We start from the raw sequence: 25,636 nt of genomic DNA on the forward strand, positions 1-25,636 counted from the left end.
TTAAGTTTTTCTTCTTGTGTTTTAGTTGATTCCTGTAATCACTCCAGGAAGGTGGAATTTTTCAAGCAAAATATTAGGCTGAAGAATCTCACACATCTCCATACCCTCGTTCAAAACATCACCAGTTAAGTTCTCATACTCGTGAACATGTTCCATGATTGGCTTATCATCAACCATCTGAAACTTGAACCACTTTCCAACGACATACTTCTTTTTTCCTGCATCATCAGCACCATATTTCTTCTCCAAACTGTCCCATATGACTTTAGCAGATTTATAATTTATAAACAAATCAAATAGAGAGTTAGTCATATGGTTAAGCAGATGCCCCCTCACTGTTTTATTATCCTTTTCAAATTTATTCTTAGCAGCAGCATCAACAACAACAGTATTAGCAGCATTAGAACTGTTAGCAACAATATCAGCAGGAGGATCGTTAAACAAAACATAATCAACTTCTAATTGTTCAAAGAAAATTAAAAGTTTTTGGGACCAACACTTATAATTATTTCCATCTTAAGGCTCAAGCTTTGAGAGATCAGGAAGTGTTTTGTTCAAAGTGGTAGCCATTAGTCAATATTATATGCGAAATCGCTTTCAAATTGTAAGGAAAATGAGTAGATAATGTTGATTAAGAACAAAAAGGAATAAAGACTACAACTTATCAAAAATACTGTGTTGTGGCAAGCCACTGCCTTGAAAGAGATTTCAGCCCGACTGGATGCAAATCGTTAAGATCGGTCGCTCCCCAAGGTTCCACAGCACCTCCAAACACGTGCACTCGTGGCTGGAAGTTTAGATGAAGGTATTTTATGTGTTGGATAATTCACAAAGAATACTAGGAAGAAAGTAATGATTAACTAGATGAATTCTTGGTTAAGAATTGAGTGATTATGATGGCTAATCCATAACCTATTTATAGGCAATTAAGGAGGTTGCATGTATGACAAGTGTCGAGAGACGTTTGACACTTATCCCATTATATTAGTCCACTTGGCCCCAATATTGACAAGTGTATCTTGTCTTCCATGCATGAAGACATATGGCAGATTTGCATAGTCATTCAACACTTGGCTTTAAGGCTTCATGCAAGAGGCCACTTGGAAATAGATAGGACAAATAAAAAACTCATCGCTATTGGTTGTAGATGGAATTTCAAAAAGAAAATTTTGACTTTGCATTATGAATAATTCCAACAATATTAAGCTCTATAATATAGGGATAGCCACAGAAATTCCATACCTAATCATTTCTTATTCATTTTATAAAGAAGTCATAGTACAAGGTTATGTGAAATGAACCTTATTAATTTGCAGTAATGTAGTACTATTTGATATGGACGTCTAATACTTAAGGCTTCTCATATTATAAAATGGAGGCGAACTTATTATTTAAATATTAACAATTTGCTCTTGACGTTGGTGTCCTTTTTAAATCTTTATTTATTGGAATTAAAAATGTAGAATATTGGGTATAAATTTAGGAGACAGCTCTTTCTTCAAACTACCTTCTTCACTTCTTCCGTAGTTCATGCATAGCTAGCTCTCGTGTTAGTCTCTCTCTCTCTCATTATTTTCTTTTTATTTCTCGTAGTATTTGATAACAATATTCTTAAATCACTTCAAGGATGTTATTATAGAAGTATATGATTAGCTCATCTGAAAAGGTTAATGTGTTAGAAAGAACATATATTTTTATTTATTTAATTAAGTCTCAACATGTCCCCTAGTCTGATATTTTTTTCATGGGTCAAGCACGCGAATTTTTTTTATAATAAGTAGCGGTGAAACTCAAACACTTGACCTTTTTATGCTATGATAATGTTGAATTGTAAGACCATCTTATCTACAAGGTTAAGTTAATAAAAAAATATATTTTTATTTAACTTAATTATGTCTTCAATAACTAGAATAATGAGAACCATGGCGTGCTTGCTAGAATATACATACTAGTCAATAGACAAAAGCTTCAACTGCTTAAAATATGCTAGTATCATTTATTAGTTAATTTATTGTGAAGATACGAAAACGTCAAGCGGCAAATCTTGTAATCAGACAAAAAAAAATGATGCTATCTATTTCTCTTAATTTTAAAACTTAATTATATTCCCCTTAATTTTGCAGGAAGCAGTAGAAAATTATGAAACTAAAGGGGCAAAAAGATCTTCGTTGACATTCTTCCTAGTTGATCAAATAAAGAACAGAATAGAAAGTCTATGTAACTTCTATAAGTACTTAATTGGAAGAAAAAATCTTGTGATTTAACAAGTGCAGAAATAAATTAATCAAAAAGCAATATAAAAGGAAAAAAATGTGGAAACTTAAACTCTCAGAGGGAAACGAACCGTGGGTTACAAGTTTGAACAATCACGTTGGTAGGCAATATTGGGAATTCGATAAAAATGGTGGTACGCTTGAAGAACGATGTCATGTTGAAAATATTCGTCAACATTTTTATGAGAATCGGTTTCATGTCAAACACAGTTCTGATCTCCTATTGAGACTTCAGGTAATCAACAATATAATTTAGTTCGTCAAAAATCCATGCATTTTCATAAGATATATTGCTAATATATTTTCTTCTTTGCACTTATTTTAAGTTTGAAAAAGAGAAGAAAGTTGATATGAAGTTGGGAAAAGTGAAAATAGAGAGTGAAGAAGAAATAAGTGAAGAGGCAGTGAAGACAACATTGAGAAGGGCATTAAGATTCTATTCAACACTTCAGGCTGAGGATGGACATTGGCCTGCTGATTATGGTGGTCCTTTGTTCCTTTTGCCTGGCTTGGTATGACTCTATATATTCTTTTCCTTTTTCATTCCATGAATCCCAAACAAGGACAAAATAAAATCGTTTAGTATAATTATATATATTAATGGTATATAGTACTAATTAATTAGTTTAAGATTTGACAGATATTCGAGAACTATCAAACTTTATCCATTATAATAGTAAAAGTCACGATACTATTTTTTGTTCTACAAAATTTTACTTAGTATAACAATAAAATTACTAAACTTTATCCATTATAATGACAAAATTAATTCCTCAAGATGATTTTAATATTATAGTGGATAAAATGTACTCCTATAACTTTACTATTATAATGGGTAAAGTTCAATTACTTTGATAGGAAAAAAAAATATTCCATGACTTTGTGTTATAGTAGGTATAGTCAAGTTACTTTAATGTGACAAAATATTATTTTTTGCCTTTTTATAATAGGTAAATTTTAATGGTCATACATCAAATTAACTAATATTTTTGAGGATAAATGTTATATTTTCTACACAACCAACAGAGTTTTAAGTTCCTGTCTTATTATAATCCGCACGTCTTTAAGAGTGGTATTTTTAAATTCATAAGAAATAAACTTTTATTTATTACGAATATGGGTAACAACTGGACTGGTCAAGTGTTAATTAATATTAAATTTGCAGGTTATATGTTTATACATAATGGGAGTGGTGAATGCAGTGTTATCAGAAGAGCATCAAAAGGAAATACTTCGTTACTTATATAATCATCAGGTGCTTTTATAATAATATTGTGGGAAACTTTTTCTGTTCCAACTATAATATTAAAATTCTAACTCCGACTCTGATTAAAACGCAGAACGTAGATGGAGGGTGGGGGTTGCATATAGAAGGACATAGCACCATGTTTTGCACTGCTCTCAACTATGTGACTTTAAGACTACTTGGAGAAGATATAAATGATGAAGCTATGGAGAAAGCAAGAAAATGGATTCTTGAACATGGTGGTCTCACCTTTATTCCTTCTTGGGGAAAACTCTGGCTCTCTGTAAGTTAGGGGGTTTATTTTCAGTTTATTTCCTCTTCTTTCTTTTTTTTTTAATTTGGTGTCTTCCTTTTAATTTACTAAATATGAAATTTCGGCATGTGCAAGAATATTTCTAACTTAAGTAGGAATGCTTGTCCAAGGTCGACATTAACATATCAAATATTTATTTTATCTATGAAGAATGTAAGTTATATATATTGAAACATTCCCTTGATATTTACCCTTGATATAGATAGTTTTAAGGAAAAATGACATTGTATAACCGGTTTTAAAATAATAACCGAATATATATATATATATATATATATATATATATATATATATATATATATATATATATATATATATATATATATATATATATATATATATATATACATATATATATGTGTGTGTGTATTTTGTATGCTATATACAAAAATTATATAAATTTTATATACTTTTTCGGCTACTAAATATAAATAAATTTTTGTGCGCGCTAAAAGTGAAAAAAGCTCTAGTTTTAATACTGGATCTTCAAACATTTACCCTTGATATTTACTTTTTCCGTTGAACACCTCATGTATCGAGAACTTAACAAAATACTCCATTTTTCTTTGGGGACTTTGTTGTACTTGACAGGCACTAGGGGTATACGAATGGAGTGGCAATAATCCATTACCACCAGAACTATGGCTTCTCCCCTACTTTCTTCCTATACATCCAGGTCCTTTATTAATTCATCTTCTCCTAATAATTTAATACGTAATTATTAGTAATTTTTATTTATCATTTTATTTTATAATGCTATATAGGTCGAATGTGGTGTCACTGTCGAATGGTGTATTTAGCAATGTCATACTTGTATGGGACAAGATATGTAGGTCCTATTAATTCCACTATTTTATCACTCAGAAGAGAGCTCTATACATGTCCCTATCACCACATTGATTGGGACTTGGCCAGAAACCAATGCGCTAAGGTCTGTTTCGTTCCCTTTCCTCTCTTTTTTCATCTCTTAGAAGAATTAACATAAATAGCCCCTCACTTAACCGGTTAAATTAAGATGTGTGTAACTGTATGTCTTGTATATATTATATGCATACTGATTAAAAAATATATACTAAATTATACCGGCTATTTGTATAAAGATCCCTTTTTCTAATTTCTTCCGTTTTAAATTTTTTTCTAAGTCGAGGAAATAACATGGTGAAACTAGTAAATTAAGTTACCATGAATATTTGCTAATTAATCAAAGTGATATATGTATGGTGTTTTCAGGAAGATTTGTACTACCCTCATCCTCTAGTACAAGACATTCTTTGGGAAGGTCTTCACAAATTTGCAGAACCACTTCTCATGCAATGGCCACTCTCCAAGCTAAGAAAAAGGGCACTCAACATTGTGATGGAACATATTCATTTTGAGGATGAAAATACCAACTATATTTGTATTGGACCTGTCAATAAGGTAGTGTTACTTCTTAACTTAAGTGAACAATATATAATTATATATTTTATTTAGGTTTTTTAATCAGATAAATGCATTTTCTATCTCTAGTGTAAATTTGGAAATTATGATCATGATAATAACTTATCGTTAGAATTTCTAAACTATAACATGGTCAATGTTAACATCACCAGATTCCATTGATGAACAAAAGAGATTGAAGAAAACCATAAGGTTTCTGAAGTAGAGAGAGAAGAGAGAGAAGGTCGGTCAGTCTCTAGAACATTCAACTGACTTTGTGTAATATTATTCTACTCCTTAGTCTATATATAATTATACACGTGTATATGATATATAATGTACAACTAAAAAATAGAGCTACAAATAGAGAGCTACAAAATTATTAGGTTGATGTTCTAATGGGGCTGTGTTAGTGGGTTGTGCAGCTTCGGCTTCTATTGTTGGGCCTAATCTGTAGTATTAGTGTTAACACCCCCTCAAGCTGGAGGGTGAGAACACACCAAGCTTGTAAAAAATATCATAGTGAGGTTGGCCAGGCAATGCTTTAGTCATGATGTTAGGTAGCTGTGCAGAACTGGGAACAAAATGCAAGGAAATAAGGCCAGAATTCAAACATTCACGCACATAGTGACAATCAATTTCTATGTGTTTGGTGTATTCATGGAAGACAGGGTTCTTGGCTATATGTAAGGTAGCCTGACCATCACAGTAAGTAGGAATCGGGATGCAAATGTGCAAGACAAGCTCACCCAGAAGGCGAACCAACTAAGAAACTTCAGCAACAGTCTTCATCAAGGCCTTGTACTTAGCTTCAGCTGAAGACAAGGAGATAGTGGGTTGCTTCTTGCTTTTCCATGAGACAGGGCTGCTACCAAGAGTGATATAGAAGCCAGAAATAGATTTGCGAGAGACAACACAAGCTGTCCAGTCAAAATCAGAATATCCAAGAAGGGAGAAATTAGAACTGTTGGAAAGAAGAATACCCTGGGCTGGATCATTCAGAAGATACCTCAGAATATGTAAAGCATACTGCATATGGGGAACTTGAGGCTTCTAAATAAATTGACTTAAGAATTACACAAAGAAGAAAATATCTGGTCTGGTATGTTGCAAGAAGTTGTGCTTGCCTACCAATCTTCTGTAGGTGCTGGGATCAATAATTGGCTATCCTATGTCCAATACCAACTTGGATAAAGAGTCCAAAGGAGTCAGAACAGGTGTGAAAAGAACATAGTTAACCTCAGCAAGGAGATCAATGGTATACTTGTGTTGAATCATAAGATAACCTTAAGGGTGTTGGGAAACTTCCAAACCCAAAAAATAATAAATTGTACCCAAATCTTTGATCTTGAACTGGAAATTCAAAAAGGGTTTCCAAGATTCAACTCAGAGACATCATCCCCAACTAAGATTATGTCATCTACATAAATAGGTAGGACCATCAGAGAACCATAAGATGACTTGGTGAAGAGAGAATAATCATTGAGGCTGTAAATTTAGCCCAGAGAGCAAAGCTTCAGACAGTTTTGAAAACCACTGTATAGAAGCCTGCCTGAGGCCATAGAGAAACTTCTTGAGCCTACAAACCAATGGTGAAGAGGTGGAGAAAGAAAAGATATCAAGTGTAGACCTTCTCACTTAGGTCACCATAGAAGAAGGCATTGTTCACATCAAGCTGAAAAACAGTCCAACCTCTCTTGACAGCCAAGGTCAACAAATATTTAATAGTGGTCAACTTGACCACAGGAGAAAAAGTTTCAGTGAAGTCAATATCTTTCCTTTGGGCATCACCCCTAATAACCAGCCTTGCTTTATACCTTTCAACAAATCCATCAGCCCTTTGTTTGATCTTATAGACCCACTTAGGAATGGCTTTCTTGTTAGGTGGTAGAGGAATAATGTCCCAGGTCTGATTTGCTTTAAGAGCCCTAAATTCTTGTAGCATAGCCTTCTGCCAAGCAGTGATTGATACTACCTGCTGGTAGAACTAGGGTTCATGCATATGAGAATCACTAGGAGAAACCATGAAACGATCATGGGGAGGAGCGGGAAGTAGAGCAAAGTTGCAACCATAGTCATTTAGGTAGGTAGGCTTGGCAACAGTTCTAAGGGACTTCCTGAGAATAGGAGAAGTAGGAGGAGCAGGAGAAGGAACGTAAGAACAAGAAGGGCTAGGAGAAGGCAGATTGGATGGGATAGGACTAAGAGGAGAAGGAGAATATGCTAAAGGAGACACATGAAGGCTGGGAATAGGTACATGAATATATCCAGGAACAAGAGGAGTAGTAGTAATAGGAGATGGGGAATCCACAAATGGTTTCCCAAAAGAGTGAAAGGAAGAAGAAGAAGAAGAAGAAGAAGAAGAAGAAGAAGAAGAAGAAGAAGCAGAAGAAGAAGAAGAAGAAGAAGAAGAAGAAGAAGAAGAAGAAGAAGAATAAGAAGAAGAAGAAGAAGAAGAAGAAGAAGAAGGCGAAGAGTTGTAAGAAAAACATGCTCATGAAACATCACATCTTTAGAGACAAAAACAGAAAAATTAGAAAGATTTAGTAGTTTGTAACCCCTCTTACCACAGAGGTAATCCAAAAATAGACAAGAGATGGCTCTTGATTGAAATTTGTCCCTACCAACTTTAGGAGATGTGGCAAAGCAAAAACAGCCAAAAGATTTTAAGTGTTCATAGGTGGGTGGATTGCCATGCATTTTTTCACAAGGAGAGAGGTTGATAAGAGAGGTGAAGGCATTCTATTAATAAGGTAAGTAACAATGAGGACACATTCACCCCAAAATTTAAGAGGAAGCTTAGATTGAAACATAAGGGCCCTGGAAACTTTCAAAAGGTGTTTGTCTTTTCTCTCCACAATACCATTCTGTTGTGGAGTGTGAGGATTAGTGGTTTGATAAAGAATACTCTCATCCTAAAGAAAGTAGTAGCCTCACCACTACTACCTAATTCAAAAACATTATCTGACCTAAAGGTATGAACAGAGGATTGTAAATGAACCTTGATCATGGATGTAAAAGCTTTAAGAACAGAGAGGCATTACTCTTACAAGAGAGGAGATGTGTCCAAGTCACTCTAGTATAATCATCAACTAGAGTGAGGAAATACCTGAATCCATTATAGGTCTTAGTATTATAGGGTCCCCAAATGTCAATGTGAACTAGTTGAAAATGAGTAGTAGAATGTATCGAACAATCATGAAAGGGTAACTTTTGTTGTCTAGCCATTAGGGAAATTTGGAAAAGAAAAGATTGTTTAGAAGGAACTTTATCAGATAATTAAGAAATAGAATTTATTTTATGAAAAGGCATATGACCTAATCTTTGATGTCAAAATAAGTCCATTTTATTAATGATGGATGTCTGATTACAAGTAGTCAATAGCAGCAGAAGGTTGATTGCAACAAGAAGTAAATGAACTTGATTTATTACAAGGTATTGAACTAGATTGAACCATAAAAGTACTAAATGAAGATAGAAACAGTTCAGCATCTGGATGTAGATAGTATAATCTTCCAAAAACCTTACCAATTACTCGTAGCCTCTTTAGTGAAGGGCCTTGTTAAAGATAATTTATTTTGATAAGTATTGCTATACAATCCAACTGTGTAATAAGTTGATGAATGAAAATTAAATTGAAGTAGAAAGAAGGCACAAGAATAAAATTGAGTAATATTATATCGTGTCTAAGGTATAAAGACCCAGTTGATATAACTTTTACTTTATAACCATTAGGTAAAGTAACAAGGAATGGTTTAGGTAAAAGTGTAAGGTTATGAAGTAAGTGTTTATGTAGAGTCATATGGTTAGTGGCTCCTGAATCCAAAATCTAAGATTGTACACCTAGATGTGAAGATGCACATGTATGAGAAACAGGGGAATCAACAACATAAGTATTGAACAAACCTATAAAGTGAGCAAATGTCGAGTCTTCTGTGGAGGAAACAACAGGAGGCATTCCAGTAGAGAGTCAAACTTGTTGAAACAGGCTTAGAAAATATTGATATTGCTCCTTGGTGAAACCATGAGCTGATTTATCGGAGGAAGCAACAAAAGAGGAAGGAGTAGAGGCATATAGAATCTCAGTCTAGACACAAGAAACTTATTTCTTGTTCTTAGTAAATTTAAAATCAGCAAGGAATCCATGTAGCCTATAACATTTGTCCACAGTATGTCCAATCTTCTTGCAAGACACAAAATTGACATTCTTTTTGGAGCCTAAGTTGACTCTTTGAGTGAAGTTCCTGTTGTTGTTGTTGAAAGAAGTAGGAGAAACCAGAAAAGATGCAGAATTACTAGAAAAACTAGGAGCATGTGGTGCTTCTCTCTAGCTCTCATATTGTTGTAGGATAGAATAAACTTTACTTATGGGTGGTAAGGGACTCATCATTATGATGGTGCTTTTGACAGTGGAATAGGATTCAATTAGCCTAAGGAACTGAAACAACTGTTGATCTTCTATGAACTTGGGAAGAGCTCTGCATAAACAAATAAGTCCCACATAGGAAGAATTCAACTCATCCCCAAAGTGTTCTAAGTTTAGTGAAGTAATTAGCTATGTTTGAAGAACCCTAGATAGTTGTACTTATCTCTCTCTGAATTTGTAGATATTTTGACCCATTAAACTGCCTAAACCTCTCATTAATATCTTTCTAGACCTCTTTGGCAATTTTAAAACACATTACACTAGTGGCAATTTCTCTAGATACGAAATTTATGATCCAAAACTTGACCATATCATTACATCTTTCCCAATAGAGATAATAAGATGAGTCTGGACTAGGTTGAGATATTTTTCCATCTAGGATCCCTAGTTTTTTCTTGGCAGATAAAGAAGTAAGCATGTTACTTCTCCAAAGAACAAATTCAGAGCCATTAAAAGGTATCGAAACCAATTGGCTACCAGGGCTGTTCAAAGGGTGGACATACAGGGGATGAGAGGGATCTAAGGAGAAAGATACAAAACCTCCAGTGTTGGAGGCCGTGGTATCGTGAATACTACCCATAGTAACAAGCTTAGTCAAACCACACAATTACACATATATAGTCACCGAAGTGGAGTCCAGTTAATGAGAATAATAATGTCTACACATACAATATACAAACCACAGAATATGTCAAGTTGTAGATAGGAAGAATAATCCTGGCCTTCTGAAATAGAGAAGTAAATTCTGAGTAGGCAAAACCCTAGGACGAAGCTTGCATGAAGTAAAAGAAGTAGATAACCCTTGGATTTTAACAACACATGACCAGGAGAGTCGATTCCAGCACAAAATAGAAGAAATCCTCAATTTTCCTTCGAGAAAATCACGCTCCAAACGAAAACCCCAAATCACCAAACCATACAGAAAAGGCGAAAACTCTGGTCAAGAGTAACATCGGAGTGAAGCTTAGGCCGAGATGAAACCGAATCCCTGCTCTGATACCATGTTAACGTCACCAAATTCCATTGATAGAACAAAACAGATTGAAGAAAACCCTAAGGTTTCTAAAGTATAGAGAGAAGAGAGAGAAGGTCAGTCAGTCTCTAGAATATTTAACAGACTTGTGTAATATTCACTACTAGAAATTCGGTAAAAAGCGATCACAAAAAGCGACCAAAGTTGGTCGCTTATAGGTCAAAAAACGACCAAAAAGCGTCCAAACAAGCCTGGTCGCTATATTGCTGGTCCCTTTATCTTAGGAACCAAAGTTGGTCGCTAACTAGCGACCAACTTTGGTCTCTAAGGTAAAAGGACCAAATATTCCGGGTAAAGAAAAAAGCGACCAACTTTGGTCGCTTTAATATTTTAATAATATAATTTTACTGACCAAAGTTGGTCTCTACATATAAATTACGTTTTTTTATTTATTATTAATCAAAATATAACTACCAACTTTGGTCTCTAAACCAAATATTATATTTTAAAATCTGGAAAATAGAGACCAAAGTTGGTTGCTTTTTTATTAATTTTTTTTTTTTAAAATAAGAGACCAAAATTGGTCGTTAATTTCAAGAATTTAATTATTTTTTAAAGATAAGCGAACACAATTGGTCGCTATATTTCCAGATTTTTTTTTAATGGAATAGCGACCAAAGTTGGTCGCTTTTTAAGAAATCTGGGTTAATTAGCGACCAACTTTGGTCGCTATTGCCTAGAAAATAATTTTTTTAATAGAAAAGCGACAACCTTTGGTCGCTTTTCTGGGTATTATTTTGGCAGAAACTGCCTGTTTTGGCAGCTACACCACCTGCCAGCATACCAAATCCCTATTACAAGCAAAAACAACAACAACACCAACAACAACACAACAACAACACAATAACAACACAAAAACAACAACACAAAAACAACATTAAAACGAAAAAAGTTTAAAGTTCAATAGATCTACCACATTAAGCTAACCAAACTAAGTTAACTCTTATTACAAGCCCATTCGAAAACCGATTCTATTTGTTTAGTTCAAAGTGTATAAAAGTCAATGACTATATTATCATCACCGTCTGATGAACTTTCATCACCATGACGGTATCCAGAAGGGTCTACTTATCGAGGACGGGAAGAACGATCACGGGGAGGATGGGAGGAATGAGCACTTGGAGGACGGGAGAAACGAGCACGGGGAAGGCGAGCCTCTGGCGATGACTCACGAGACCGGGGAATCGAAAAACATCCAGAAGCTAGGAGAGATTTGAGCTACTCTTGCATGCCCTGGTACTGAGCTTGCATGCCAATGTATTGAGCATCTCTAAGCTTTTTTCTTTCATTGGCCGCTTCTAGCTCGGATGTGAGCTTTGTCACAGTCTCCCGCATAGCAGAGAGGCTCTCCCCATCAAGTTGCTCTGCTTTCAAGGAAGTTCCTATTCCTTGCATTCCACACTTATAGCGATGGAATTTCTTAGTAGGAAGCCCGTATACCTTCCCTTATTTTGGACCGCCTGCAGCCTCCGTCTACATTCTTTCAGCATCCTCGTCTGAAGGTTGGATTAGCTCGCCTGACTCATTAGGTGGCTAACTGCGTATGAATTCCTCCACTTCAGCTGTGAAGCGACCCTATAAGAAAAATTACATTGAATTAGTATTTCAAAATTTATATAAAAGTAAATCAAAATATTTAATGAAAAGTGAAAACTTACATGTACAGTCGAGTCTCGTCCCTCGACCCACCTTTCTTAATTCGTCTCTTTCTTCTTCTTCACAATATGAGTCTCCTTGAATAGCTCATCTTGGTTCATCGGATGCCCCAACTTCTTTTCCTGAAAACTCATAAATTTTAGTTAATAAATATACTTTGAAAATTAAAATAAATTAAGCAATTACATACCATTTTTCTTTTTATTGTCCCTAGGCTGATCGCACCTCTAGTGTGCAAGGATCCTCCCTTCTCAGATGCGCGAGATTTCATTCCTTTTTCGCTCTTCTCTACGAACTTTGCAGTAAGCCATTGCCTTTGCAAATCCTCCCATAAATTCTGAAGCAACTAGTCAAGCTTCTGGTTCAACTTTCTAGCTTTGGAGAAAGTATGTGACAACCGCTTGCGAGCTTTGAGATGAAAATTTGCAGCCACGTCCGCGCTATAACGGTGTTCCCATACACACTTTCTCTTTATTTCAAAAGTTAAATATTATATGGAAATATCATAAATATAAATAATTATACTGCTTAAAAGAACATTTATACCTTAAATTCATTGAAAATTTACTCCTTCAACGAGAATGGAAATTCACTCCAAGACGTATAAGGGCCATCATAAAGCTTTCTGGTTGCTTTGGTGATTATCCTCGTAGTAATATTGCTCGGGATGAACCTGCAATTTAATAAAAAAATACCTTAATATCTTAGTAAAAACTGTACAAAACAATAAACGTAAAAATAACAAATAACTCTTACCCATCACCCTTAGGGACTATGATGATCCTGCCATATGGATCATAATGCACCTCCTCGTCAGTATCAACATCACCATCCGAAACATGTATATCAGAGGCATGTGTGGAAGGTGTAGGAGGGTCAGAGCTAGTATCTCGCAGGCAAAGTCCTGAAATAGATGGAGTCCCTAATGAAGATGGATGCGATCCCCGTGACTGCGACATAGCTGGATGGACCGCAAGTGGCTGTGATACTAATTGTTGTGACCCGAGTGGCTATGACACTGGTGGCTGTGATCCTTGTGGATGTGACATGGATCGATGCGATCCATGTGATGTTGATGGGTGTGATCCACGTGGTCGTGAGGCAGGTGGACTGTATGTCGGACGTATAGTCCTATGGCCCTGTGACGAAAGACCTGCTATCTGCACGAAGGTGTAGGGCACGTGATGTTGTGGCAGCTCAAAATAGCCCTGGGGTAGAGGCAAAGACATAGGCATAGGCACATCTGAAGAGAGTGGTAAAGATTGAGTATTATTTTCTACCCTCCTCTTTGGTTTCCTAGCCTTTTCTCCAACCCGAGAACCACTAGGGTCATTGTTACCTCGACCCTTGCCTGTCATCTGCATAATATAATACATATTTAGATTGAAACATATAAAGAAACTAGCTATAAACGAAAGTTATTAAAGAAACCAATTTTTTAAAGCTCATCGACGTATTGTTCCTCGTCAGAGAATTCTTCTTCCTCACTAGTTTAAGCTTCATCAGTTGATTCTTCTTCTTCATTTTCTATAATTCTTACTTCATTTATATCAACTTCTTCCAATATGTGTTTAGGATGTTCCAAATCATTTTCTAAAAGTTTGTCCACTATTTGGTGAACACTGGAGATATCATTTTGATATGCAACATCTAACACATTCTCGACTTCCACCCTACCTACAGGCTTAGTTTTGATTACAACCCACCAATAGGACTTATTCCGCCGCAATGGATAAGGAGCATAATACACTTACCTAACATTATGGGCAATTATGAAAGGATCATAGCGATCATACTCCCTCGTATGATTAACTTCTTATGTTGTATTGATTGTGTACTCTTGTACCTCTTGTTGGATTTGGGTCAAACCACTTGCATCTAAAGAGTATCAATTTCTTAAATGGCCAACCTGTATATTCTAGTTCTATTATTTCTTTGAGCACACCATAATAATAAATATCTCCAACTTGGTTGCCATTACCACCTTGAACCTACACCCCATTGTTGTTGCTATTTTTATTTTTAGAGCAATCCTCTGTATGAAACTTATAACCATTCATAACATACTTAGACATTGTTGTGACCTGAAGCCCAGGTCCCCAAGATATATCTTTCAAAAATTGATTTACACCATTATTTGGATCATTTACCTACATATTATTAAAAGAAATTCATAAGTTAGCATAACTTCCAAATATTATTTACCTACATAGTGTTAGAATATTTTAAGGATAAACTTACAAATTGTTTGAACCACGTATCAAATGTCGTATATACAGCATCATGGCCAAATTGACCCACGAAGTGACTGTGACACATCAAATATTTTTAGTAGTTGCATTGAGATGTAATCACAGTAAATTTTATATTTTGATAACTACTAAATCAATACTTACTTGAGAAATGGTACAACTTCGGGACAATTTAGCAACACATGAAGTGTAGCTGACTTGTACTCCATATCACTCAAACTTCTCTTTCTAACATCCTTAGAACATCGGCCTGGTTGATTGAATATGGACATAGGCAGATATAATGGATCATTCACACATTCGACCGTGTGACTATTGGGCCTATTCCTAACACATGGCACATTACTCCCAAAATAATAAGAACAAAAATGAGCAGTTTCCTTTGCAAGATAAGCTTCGCATATATATCCTTCAATCATATTCCTCTGCTTAACAAATTGTATGTATTTGCCAATTGTCCTACATAATTTCAGGTTAGCCAAGAACATTCAAATAAAACAGAAAATTACAGCAAACTTATAATATTACCTCTCAAAGGGATACATCCATTTGCATTGAACAGGCCCTCCAAGTCGTGCCTCGTGTACAAGATGGATTGAAAGATGTTCCATCACATCAAAAAACCCACATGGAAATATCTTTTCCATCTTACTAGAAGTTACACGAATGTTCTGATCCATCCGGAGTAGGTTTTCTTCCCTTAATATGGAAGAATACAAGTCTTTGAAAAACAAACTAATCTCTGCGATGGGTTTCCATATTCTTTCAGGCAAACCACAAAATGCAATAGGCACTAAGGTCTCCATGAAAACATGACAGTCATGACTTTTCAAATGGCTCAACTTTCCTACCTCCATATCAACTTTTTTCCAAGATTCGACACATAACCCTCAGGCATCTTCAATTTTGTTACCCAATCACAAATTTGCCGTCTTTCCTCCAAAGTGAATGTGTAACTTGCTTTGGGCTTGAATATATTACTATTGTTTGTTGTCTGCAAGTATAATTCAGGCCGCCTGCAATATTCTTGTAAGTCCATTCTAGCCTTCGGGTTATCCTTTGTCTTACTTTTAACATCCATCACTGTGTTGAACAAATTGTCAAAATAATTCTTCTCAATATCCATGACATCAAGGTTGTGATAGAGAAGATTATCCTTCCAATAAGGCAACTCCCAAAATATACTCTGTTTCGTCCGATTATGAGTAATACCGTATCCAGGGAATCTATAAGGTGGAGCTTCAGTAACTATACTGAAGTTCTGGACCCTCTCCCAAATTTCCTCACCTAAAAGTATCGGAGATAGAGAATCATATTCCATTTTATTCTTTTTGAATGCATTTTTCATCCTTCTAAACTCATGATCAGGGGGCAAGAATTGATGATGACAATCAAACCATGATTGCTTTCGGCCATGTTTCAAAGTGAACGTTTTACTATTTTCCATGCAGTAAGGACAAGCTAGCTTCCCAGCAGTCATCCACCTAGATAACATTCCATGCATAGGGAAATCGTTAATTGTCCACATTAAACTAGACGCAAATTGAAATTCTGCTTGGTTAATATGTCATATATTTCAACACCATCGTACCACAATTGTTTCAGCTCATCAATCAAAGGTTGCAAATATACATCTATCAAACTTTTCAAATTACGTGGACCGGGGATAATACAATTTAAGAATATATATGGACTAGTCATGGACAACTCGGGTGGTAGATTATAAGGTGTAAGAAAGACAGGCCAATATGAATACGGTGTCGCTGATACAGAAAAAGGCGTGAAGCCATCCGCACACAGACCTAACCGAATGTTCCTTGGTTCACTAGCAAAATCTGGATATGTCCTATCAAAGTGCTTCCAAGCTTCTCCATCTGAAGGATGACACACAACACCAGGTGGTCTTCTATTTTCAAAGTGCCATCTCATATGAGGAGCAGAACTCATCTACGCATATAACTTCTTTAACCTAGGTATAAGAGGTAAATAATGGATCACCTTGATAGCAACCATATTCCCACTGGAAAGCCTCTTGAAACGAGGCTTTTCACAAAATTTACAACTGCTTAAATTTGTATCATCTTTATAATATAACATGCAACCATCTTCACAACAATCAATTCTCATTGACGAAAGTCCTAACTTAGAAACTAGTTTCTTTGCCTTATAGAAATCAGCAGGTAATTTGTTATTAGATTCAACTAGTTCACTCATAAGGTCAATGAAAGTGTCCATGGCTGCTTGAGAAATATTCCAATCAGATTTGATACTTAGTAATCTAACTGCAACAGACAACTCAGAGTGCGGACTTCCATTACGTAATGGACTACTAGCTGCCTCTAACTGTTCATAAAAACGTTTTGCGTCATCATTAGGAGTTTGTTCAATATTTTCATTGGGCTCACCCCCTAAGTGCATCCCAAAAGCATCCGCAACCATATCATGAATTCTAGAATCACAATTTGTATTCTCCACCGACCTACTACTTTCACCCACAACCATGTTATGAAATATCCCATGGCTACCATCGATCTCTCCATGATTAGTCCACACAAAGTAATTTGCTATAAACCCCTTCATATAAAGATGATGCTTAACTTCCGCCGGTTTTTCAAACTTCATACAGTCGCACCTAACACAAGGGCACCTAATTACTCCTTCACTTAGGTATGGTGGAAGTGACATTGCATGTCTAATAAAGTCATCCACCCCTTCTACAAAATCCTCCCGCAATCCCTGCCGATTAGGATAATTGCTATTATACCTCCAAGTACGATGTTCCATCTATACAAATAAAACAAAAACAAATTAATTTAGTTAAATCATATCCTAATATTTTTTTAGTTAACTAAAAGTCCAATTCATATCCTAAAAGTCCAATATGACCTTAAGTTCATAATTTATACATTAATAAACTCCTCCCTTTAATTCTTTTTCTTTCTTCATTGGATTAGAATCTATAGCAGCCCTCGATGTTTTTTTATTTTATAAATGTATAATGTATAGTTTAAAGTATGAATTTAGTCAAATTAATTTTAGTCCTATATATTTCATTGTTATCTCAAATAAAAAACAATATTAAGACAGAAAATCCAACATATATGAATTATATTTCACAATTGAACTCAATATAAATTAATACAAGAACTAAAAGTTCATAATTTCTACCTTAAGTTCATAAATCTAATGTAATTCAAACCAAAACCTTAATACTAAATAGACAAATATTCTTATTTAGGTATTGCTAATGTTATCTCCAAATTAGTAGGTAAAACTAAATATTTTAGCTACTAATAATTATCATAGATTTAATTTAGCTAAGAACAATTAATTTTTACAAATCAAACTAGGAGGAATTAAACAAAATCAATGTATTTTGGAAAAAAACAAAGGAAGGAGAGGAAACCTACCTGGAAACTGGAGGGTCGCCGTTGATGGAGCTGTTGCCGTCGGTGGCGTTGCTGCTGCTCGGAGACAGAGAGGGGAGGTTTGAGTGTGAGAGAGAAAAGAGAGAGTTTGGGAATTTTTTTTGAAGAAAATAAGAGAATGGGAGGGGAAACCCGATTTTGACTCTGGAATTAGAAATAGCGACCAACTTTGGTCGCTTTTTTGGTAGCTAATTAAATTTTGACTGTTTGACAAAAATAGCGACCAAAGTTGGTCGCTATTTTATGACCGTTTGACCAAAATAGCGACCAAACCAAAGTTGGTCGCTATTTCTACAAAAAAATGAATTTACTTTTTTTTTCTATTTTGATTTTTTTAAATATATATTCGATATTAAATATTGAATATTAAAATTTAGGATTTTAATTCAATTTAAAATTATGTACATATATAGTATAATATAGTATAGTATAGTATAGTATAGTATAGTATAGTGTATATATATATATATATATATATATATATATATATATATAGAGAGAGAGAGAGAGAGAGAGAGAGAGTATTGATTAAAAATAAAACGTCTCGACTTATATCAATTAATATGTTATAATTGATTCATCGACTTATTGTAACAGAGTTAATGAATTACATTCATTCATCACTAGGTTATAAGTCGATAAATCAGTTATAACATATTAATTGATATAAATCAAGACGTTTTATTTTTAATATATATACATGCATCTAAGTAGGTTATAAGTCGATGAATCAATTTACAAGTGTATCAATACCTAAAAGAACCCGACCCTGTGTTCCGAGCGCTTCATGTTCTTATATATATATATATATATAGACACACACACACACACACTTCACTGTAATATTATAACGTATATATAACTTGTAATAACATATGTTAGTGTGTGTATATATATAACACACACACTTCGTGCTACTTTAACTACATATATAGCATGTTATAGTACATGATATTGTATTCATTATTTGTATTGTAACAGAGTTAATGAATTACATTCATTCATCACTAGGTTATAAGTCGATGAATCAATTATAACATATTAATTGATATAAGTCGAGACGTTTTGTTTTTAATATATATACATGCATCTGAGTAGGTTATAAGTCGATGAATCAATTTACAAGTGTATCAATACTTAAAAGAACCCGGTCATGTGTTCCGAGCGCTTTATGTTCTTATATATATATATATATATATATATATATATATAGAGAGAGAGAGAGAGAGAGAGAGAGAAAGAGAGAGACACGCACGCTTTGTTGTACTACTTAACTGCATATATAACATGTTAGAGTATATTTTAGTGTATTCATCCCTTGTATTACAAAAGTATTAACGACTTACATTTATATTATTTAGATAGTAAATACAAAAGTGATTTTTAATTTTGACTAATGTTGACCTGAAAAGAGACCAACTTTGGTCGCTACTTTTCCAGAAATTATATTTAGCGACCAAAGTTGGTCGCCAGTTATCCAGAAATTAAATTTAGCGGCCAAAGTTGATCGCTAAATTTAAATCAGATTTATTTATATTTTATATAATATTTAAAATAATAATATAATTGTTAAACGTTAGAAATGGGTCCCAGATTAGCGACCAAAGTTGGTCTCTATTTTAGTAAGCGACCAACTTTGGTCGCTAACTTTGAATTATATTTATTTATATTTTATAATTTTTTTTAATAATAATATAATTTTTAAAATTTTATAACTGGGACCCATATTAGCGACCAAAGTTGGTCTCTATCTGCTTATCCTTTAATGAGCGACCAACTTTGGTCGCTAATTTTAAATTATATTTATTTATATTTTATAATTTTTTAAAATAATATTATAATTATTAAAATTTTATAAGTGGGTCCCCCTTTAGCGACCAACGTTGGTCGATAATCTCAGTATTTCTTTGACCAAGCAAGTCTGACCCGTCTGATCAATATTTTGACGAAATTATTGACCAAAAAGCGACCAACCTTGGTCGCTAATGTATTTAGAATAATTATTTAATTATTTTCTCCAATTTAGTGATCAACTTTGGTCGCTTTTGTTGACAGACCAATTTTGGTCGTCAAATTTTGGTGGCTTTTTTCCGGATTTCTAGCAGTGGTCTGTATACAATTACACACGTTTATATGATATATAATGCACAACTAAAAAATAGAGCTATAAATACAGAGCTACAAAATTGTTGGGCTGATGTACTAATGGGTCTGTGTTAGTGGGCCGTGCAGCTTCAGCTTCTGTTAGTGGGCTGTGCAGCTTCAGTTTCATTGTTTACAGTCAACTCCAATGTTAATCTTAATCCAACAGTTCGAAGACATAAAACAACAGTGTTGGAATGTCATTATAAACTATTGACGATTAGTTAAAAATGCTTTTATTGCTTAATTTATGCTAATTTTTTATTCCTAACTATTGCGTTATTTTTCAAATATAATTTATTAAGAATAGCTAAAAAATTCTTTCTCCGCATGATTTAACAAGCAGTGGCCCCGTTTCATGGAAGACTATTGCTCTTGTAAATCATCATTAAGAAGTTAAATTTCAATTGCTGATCATATTAATATAAGTTTATAAATTACAATTTTTCATTGTTTTAAATTAAATAACAACTAAGTAATTAGTAACTAAAAATTCTTAATCTGGAAAATCTTAAAAAAAAAAAAAAATACAGGTATTGAACATGCTGTGTTGTTGGGTAGAGGATCCAGAATCCAAGGCAATCAAACTTCATCTCTCCAGAATCAAAGACTATCTATGGCTCGCTGAAGATGGCATGAAAATGAAGGTATTATAACTTCAACTTCATCCTTAAATTAAATTCCTTCTATTTATCCACTCCCCGCTAATAAATGATGAAAATTTAGAGATATTAACATCATGCTCATGGAGTCGTCTGTTTTATCAATTTTAAGTTGACGAGAATTTAAAGAAAGATTATAGTACTCTTTTTTGTTTTCACTACTGAAAATTTCTTTTGTCTTTTTGTCTTCTTGAGCCGAGGGTCTTTCGGAAACAACCTCTCTATTCCTTCGGGGTAGGGGTAAGGTCTGCATACACACTACCCTCCCCAGACCCCACTAGTGGAATTTCACTGGGTCGTTGTTGTTATTGTTGTAGTTCTGAAAATTGAAGCATAATTACAGGCAGAGCTGAATGTTAGCTTACTTTAGGGGTGTTTGGTTTTGAAGACAAGTTATGCTTGAATTAGTTATACTGGAATTAATTATGATGAGATTAGTTATCCTGATATTATTTTTTATTGGTTGTTTGATATATTGTATTAATCCTGAGAATGTCAAATCCTACTTTATTAGGTATAAGTTATCCCCGTACTATTTATAACTTATTCCAACCAAACAAAAGATATGGTCCCACTGTGTTCAACTTAACTCAATATCTTTTAGATGCTAAACCAATTAAAATTTAGATCCCCCTCTAATTATAGGGATATAATGGGAGTCAACTGTGGGATGTTAGTTTTGGCGTACAAGCGATACTATCTACAAACCTTCCTGAGGAATACGGTTGGATGCTTAAGAAGGCACACCACTTCATTAAAGCCTCACAGGTAAATTCATACTTGTCTTGTTCTTTCTCTAAATTTCTCTTTTCTCTTTTCTTGTAAATCCTGCATTTTATTATTAATATTAAGGTTAGAGAAGACAGTAGTGGAGACCTTACGAAATGGTATAGGCAGAGTTGTAGAGGTGGATGGCCCTTCTCCACTGTCGACAATGGTTGGATTGTATCAGATTGCACTGCTGAAGCCCTTAAGGTATTGTTCTTAATTTTAATCGGTTATTTTTGGCTTTTGGCTAATTTATTGCATGTCTGTAGTACGTTAGCATTGTCCTATTTTTAATTATTTCGCTTTTACTACAGACAGCAGTTTTGCTATCTCAGATGCCATCTGGCATTGTTGGAGAAGCAATAGCACCTCACAAGCTATGGGATGCTGTTGATTTGCTTCTTTCTCTTCAGGTTTAGTTTAATTATAAATTAATTTATTTCTCCGCACTTTTGTCATTTTAATTTGCTTTTTAAGATGAATAAAAACTAAACTTTACTTCTTATTCTTAATCAACACTCTAATTAAATCTTGTCAAATGGGATCGTGTATACCTGTATATCTTTCATTTCGAAAAGAAAAAAAACATAATAATTTCAAATAAATATAGAACTCGGCAAAGATTGATTTGGAGAATTAACTTGAATATAGTTATATGGTTTAATTCAAGCAGCGGAAATATCTTTTTTCCATTTTTTATATATTATTTTCAGAATAGCAATGGCGGGTTTGCTTCGTATGAGCTAACAAGATCTTATGCATGGCTTGAGGTAAGATATTATTTAAGGGTTAAATCGTGCAAATAATTTCCTTTATTCACCTAATGAGTTTTTTTTTTTTTTTTGTCATCTCTTTTTTTAATTTTATTTTATGGCGAATTGACAGAAGATTAATCCATCAGAAACATTTGGGGATATCACCATTGATTACCAGTAAGACCTTCCACATATTTATTTATGTTATATGTAAGTGTTGATTTAACAAATCCTTGAGGTTTGCCTTTATCGAAAAAAAAAATTACACTTTTGGCTCTTCCTTTTTGTAATTACAAAAACTTCCCTCATTTATATATTATTGAAAAATATTATTCTCCTAAAATTGAACTGATTTTTCCCATAAGTTTCTATAATCTAATTAAAATCACAAAGGAAGCCTTTGTAAAGCCAAACCTAGCTACCGGAGTTTCTACATTGTGAATGTGTAATTCTTTATGGAAATAGTAACGAGCAATCTTTGGTTAAACAGTCTTCCTTTTGTCACTATCTTTCTTTCCGAAAAAATGCAGCCCCTATCACTAATGTAAAGGGCCTGATTCGTTTCATCGGGCGGATTATGATTAACGAGTCGGGTTTGATTTTTTATTTTTTTTAAATGTTGGATGGGTTCAATCTCTCAAAAAGCGCCACGTGTCTTGGCTATTAAAATAGAGACAATATAGAATTTTGATGGACAATAAAAATATATCTGAATGGAAAGCATAACGAGAGTCAGGGTTGAACGATAAATAAAAGTAGAGGGCTAATCAGGCCCTTTTCCGTTGAATTGATACTTAGTGTCAAATTCTTGCAGGTATGTAGAATGTACTTCTGCAGCAATTCAAGCTCTTCAGTCCTTCAAAAAACTTAACCCGAAATATCGAGAGAAAGAAATAGGAGCTTGTATTAAAAAAGCTCTCAGTTTCATCGAAAGTATTCAACTTCCTGATGGCTCATGGTAGGTAATTTACGTTTATTTTGTTTTCCAAAAAGAAAGTTTCCGTTGGGAATATTTAACGTACATAATCTTTTATTTTTCAAAAACTGATACTTATTTAAGTAAATTTAAAGATAAGTACTATATCTTCTACGTGATTAATAATGGCTATAAATAGCGCAAGAGAAATACTCCCTCTATTCCCTTTTAAGTATCATTATATTTCAAAATACGTCACTTTAGGATGAAAAGAAAGGAGTATAAAATTAATGAAAATATTAATGTGCGTATGAATTTATAAGGTATGGCTCGTGGGGAGTGTGCTACACATATGGAACATGGTTTGGGATAAGTGGGCTAATTGCTGGTGGCAAGACTTACGAAAGTTGCCAAAGCATCAGAAAGGCTTGTCATTTTCTATTATCTAAACAACTTCAACCTTCTGGTGGTTGGGGTGAAAGCTATCTCTCATCTCAGCACAAGGTAATAATTAAGCATTATGTCTTCAATTATAGCCTCCGCTGAATTAAGCACATAGACCGTAACTACGTTGTTTGAACTCTCCAAAAATATTATTGTACCCGTATCAAAATTCTCTAAAAATACACTTACTATATTTTTAAAGAGTCCGAGCAACATAGCCTCTATACACATATACCATATCATAATTTCTTTATTATAATTATTTTTTAATTGCATATTAACCCTCGATTACATTAATTCAATGTTTCAGATGCTTTTACTAATTTCTTAAATCTTACATTTACGGAATGACCAGGTTTATACGAACATTGATGGGAACAAATCACACATTGTAAACACCGCATGGGCCATGTTGGCTCTTATTGAAGCTGGCCAGGTATTTTAAACCGCACTAATTCTTTTACTAACGAATCAATACAAAGTTAATTTAGCAAAAATGCCCTATTACGTACTGTGTAAATCTGAATACTTTCATTAAATGATTTTTATTTTTTCATAAAATGCAGCTAATACATGTACTTTAAATTTTTTTGAATTGCCTCAAATGTTTGAAAGACGAAATTGTATTTGGAATATGTGAAATTGACACATGAAAGTTTATTAGGGGAAAAGAGATCCTACTCCACTCCAACAAGCTGCTAAAGTGCTGATAAATTCTCAAATGGAAAATGGAGATTTTCCACAACAGGTTTTTTTTTTTTTTTTTTTTTTTTTAACTTGTATAGTATATCATTTGTTATTCCATATTTAAATATTCAAGAATGTATTTTAAACTTTTTTTCAGGAAATAATAGGAGTATTCAACAAGAACTGTATGATAAGCTACTCAGCCTACAGAAACATTTTCCCCATATGGGCACTTGGAGCTTATCTCAATCAAGTACTACTATCCCCTAAAGAGCACCATGAAATAGCCAACACTTCGAATTAATCGTCAAGCTAAGATTTTCTACAGTTTTTGTGCATAACAAGGGTAATCACACCACCCTTTAGTTCTATGTCACCAATAGGCTCTATGTTATGTTTAAAGGTTATGAAAGATTATTTTATGTCATATTCATAGTTTACCATGAATATTAATATTAGTGATTCGCTTGACGGAAGGTTAATTTAAGGTATAGTGCCGATCGTGTTCCTCTAAATTTGTGGCATGATAGAGGAGAGTGAAGAGATGATCTCCAAAAAGATCTTTTTCGATGGGTATTGAGTTTCCAACAAAGTCATGGTGTGTTGGTGGTGATGATTGTAAAAAGGAGTGGTGGTGGAAGTAGCCTTTGAAGATGAAGAAGATGGTGTAGTATTTTCTTCTTCTTCTTCTTCTTCTTTTTTTTTTTTTTTTTTTTTTAAAGTTAATGACATATTTCACGGCATCATTAATACGTGACATATGCTTATTGGTAGGGGTGTACAAAGGAAACCGTCAAACCGCACCAAACCGATAATCCGAACGAAACCGAGAAAAAAACCCGACTATGGTTTGGTTTGATTTGGTTTGGCGTTAGAAAAGAAAACCCGACCATAATTGGTTTGGTTTGGTTTTAACTAAAAAAAATCAAACCGAAACCAAACCAACCCGACATTACATGTATACAAGTTTTAAAAAAATTTATACATAAAAATAATTATTGTAATGTAATTCATAAATATAATTTAAACTCTTTAATAGTTTTCTCTTTTAATGTATTATTTTATGCTTGGACTTAGAGGGTGTTTGGCTAAGCTTATAAGCTGGTCAAACTAGCTTATAAGCTGGTCAAACTAGCTTATAAGCACTTTTCGGCTTATATACGTGTTTGGTAAAGTTAAAAGTGCTTATAAGTCAAAAATAAGCCAAAAGCCATCA

At 34.0% G+C, this 25,636-nt stretch overlaps 1 protein-coding gene across 2 annotated transcripts; it reads left to right on the plus strand.

The window, feature by feature from the left end:
- Window positions 1-1,520: 1,520 nt before the first annotated feature.
- Window positions 1,521-24,911, plus strand: LOC104239260 (cycloartenol synthase-like). 2 transcript variants are annotated; one of them, XM_070174035.1, is made up of 19 exons: window positions 1,521-1,549; window positions 2,124-2,508; window positions 2,600-2,785; window positions 3,439-3,528; window positions 3,614-3,802; window positions 4,424-4,508; window positions 4,597-4,763; window positions 5,063-5,251; window positions 20,722-20,835; window positions 21,496-21,618; window positions 21,703-21,825; window positions 21,933-22,031; window positions 22,332-22,388; window positions 22,504-22,550; window positions 23,188-23,331; window positions 23,613-23,793; window positions 24,089-24,169; window positions 24,398-24,481; window positions 24,578-24,911. In XM_070174035.1, the coding sequence occupies exons 2-19, from the start codon at window positions 2,311-2,313 to the stop codon at window positions 24,722-24,724; spliced, it is 2,304 nt and encodes a 767-aa protein (XP_070030136.1). In that variant the 5' UTR covers window positions 1,521-1,549; window positions 2,124-2,310; the 3' UTR covers window positions 24,725-24,911. The 2 variants fall into 2 exon arrangements, with proteins under 2 accessions (XP_070030136.1, XP_070030137.1); XM_070174036.1 differs by having other exon boundaries at window positions 22,507-22,550.
- The last annotated feature ends 725 nt before the right edge of the window (window positions 24,912-25,636 follow it).

Source organism: Nicotiana sylvestris, chromosome 5 (genome assembly GCF_000393655.2).
Source record: "Nicotiana sylvestris chromosome 5, ASM39365v2, whole genome shotgun sequence".
NCBI lineage: Eukaryota > Viridiplantae > Streptophyta > Magnoliopsida > Solanales > Solanaceae > Nicotiana > Nicotiana sylvestris.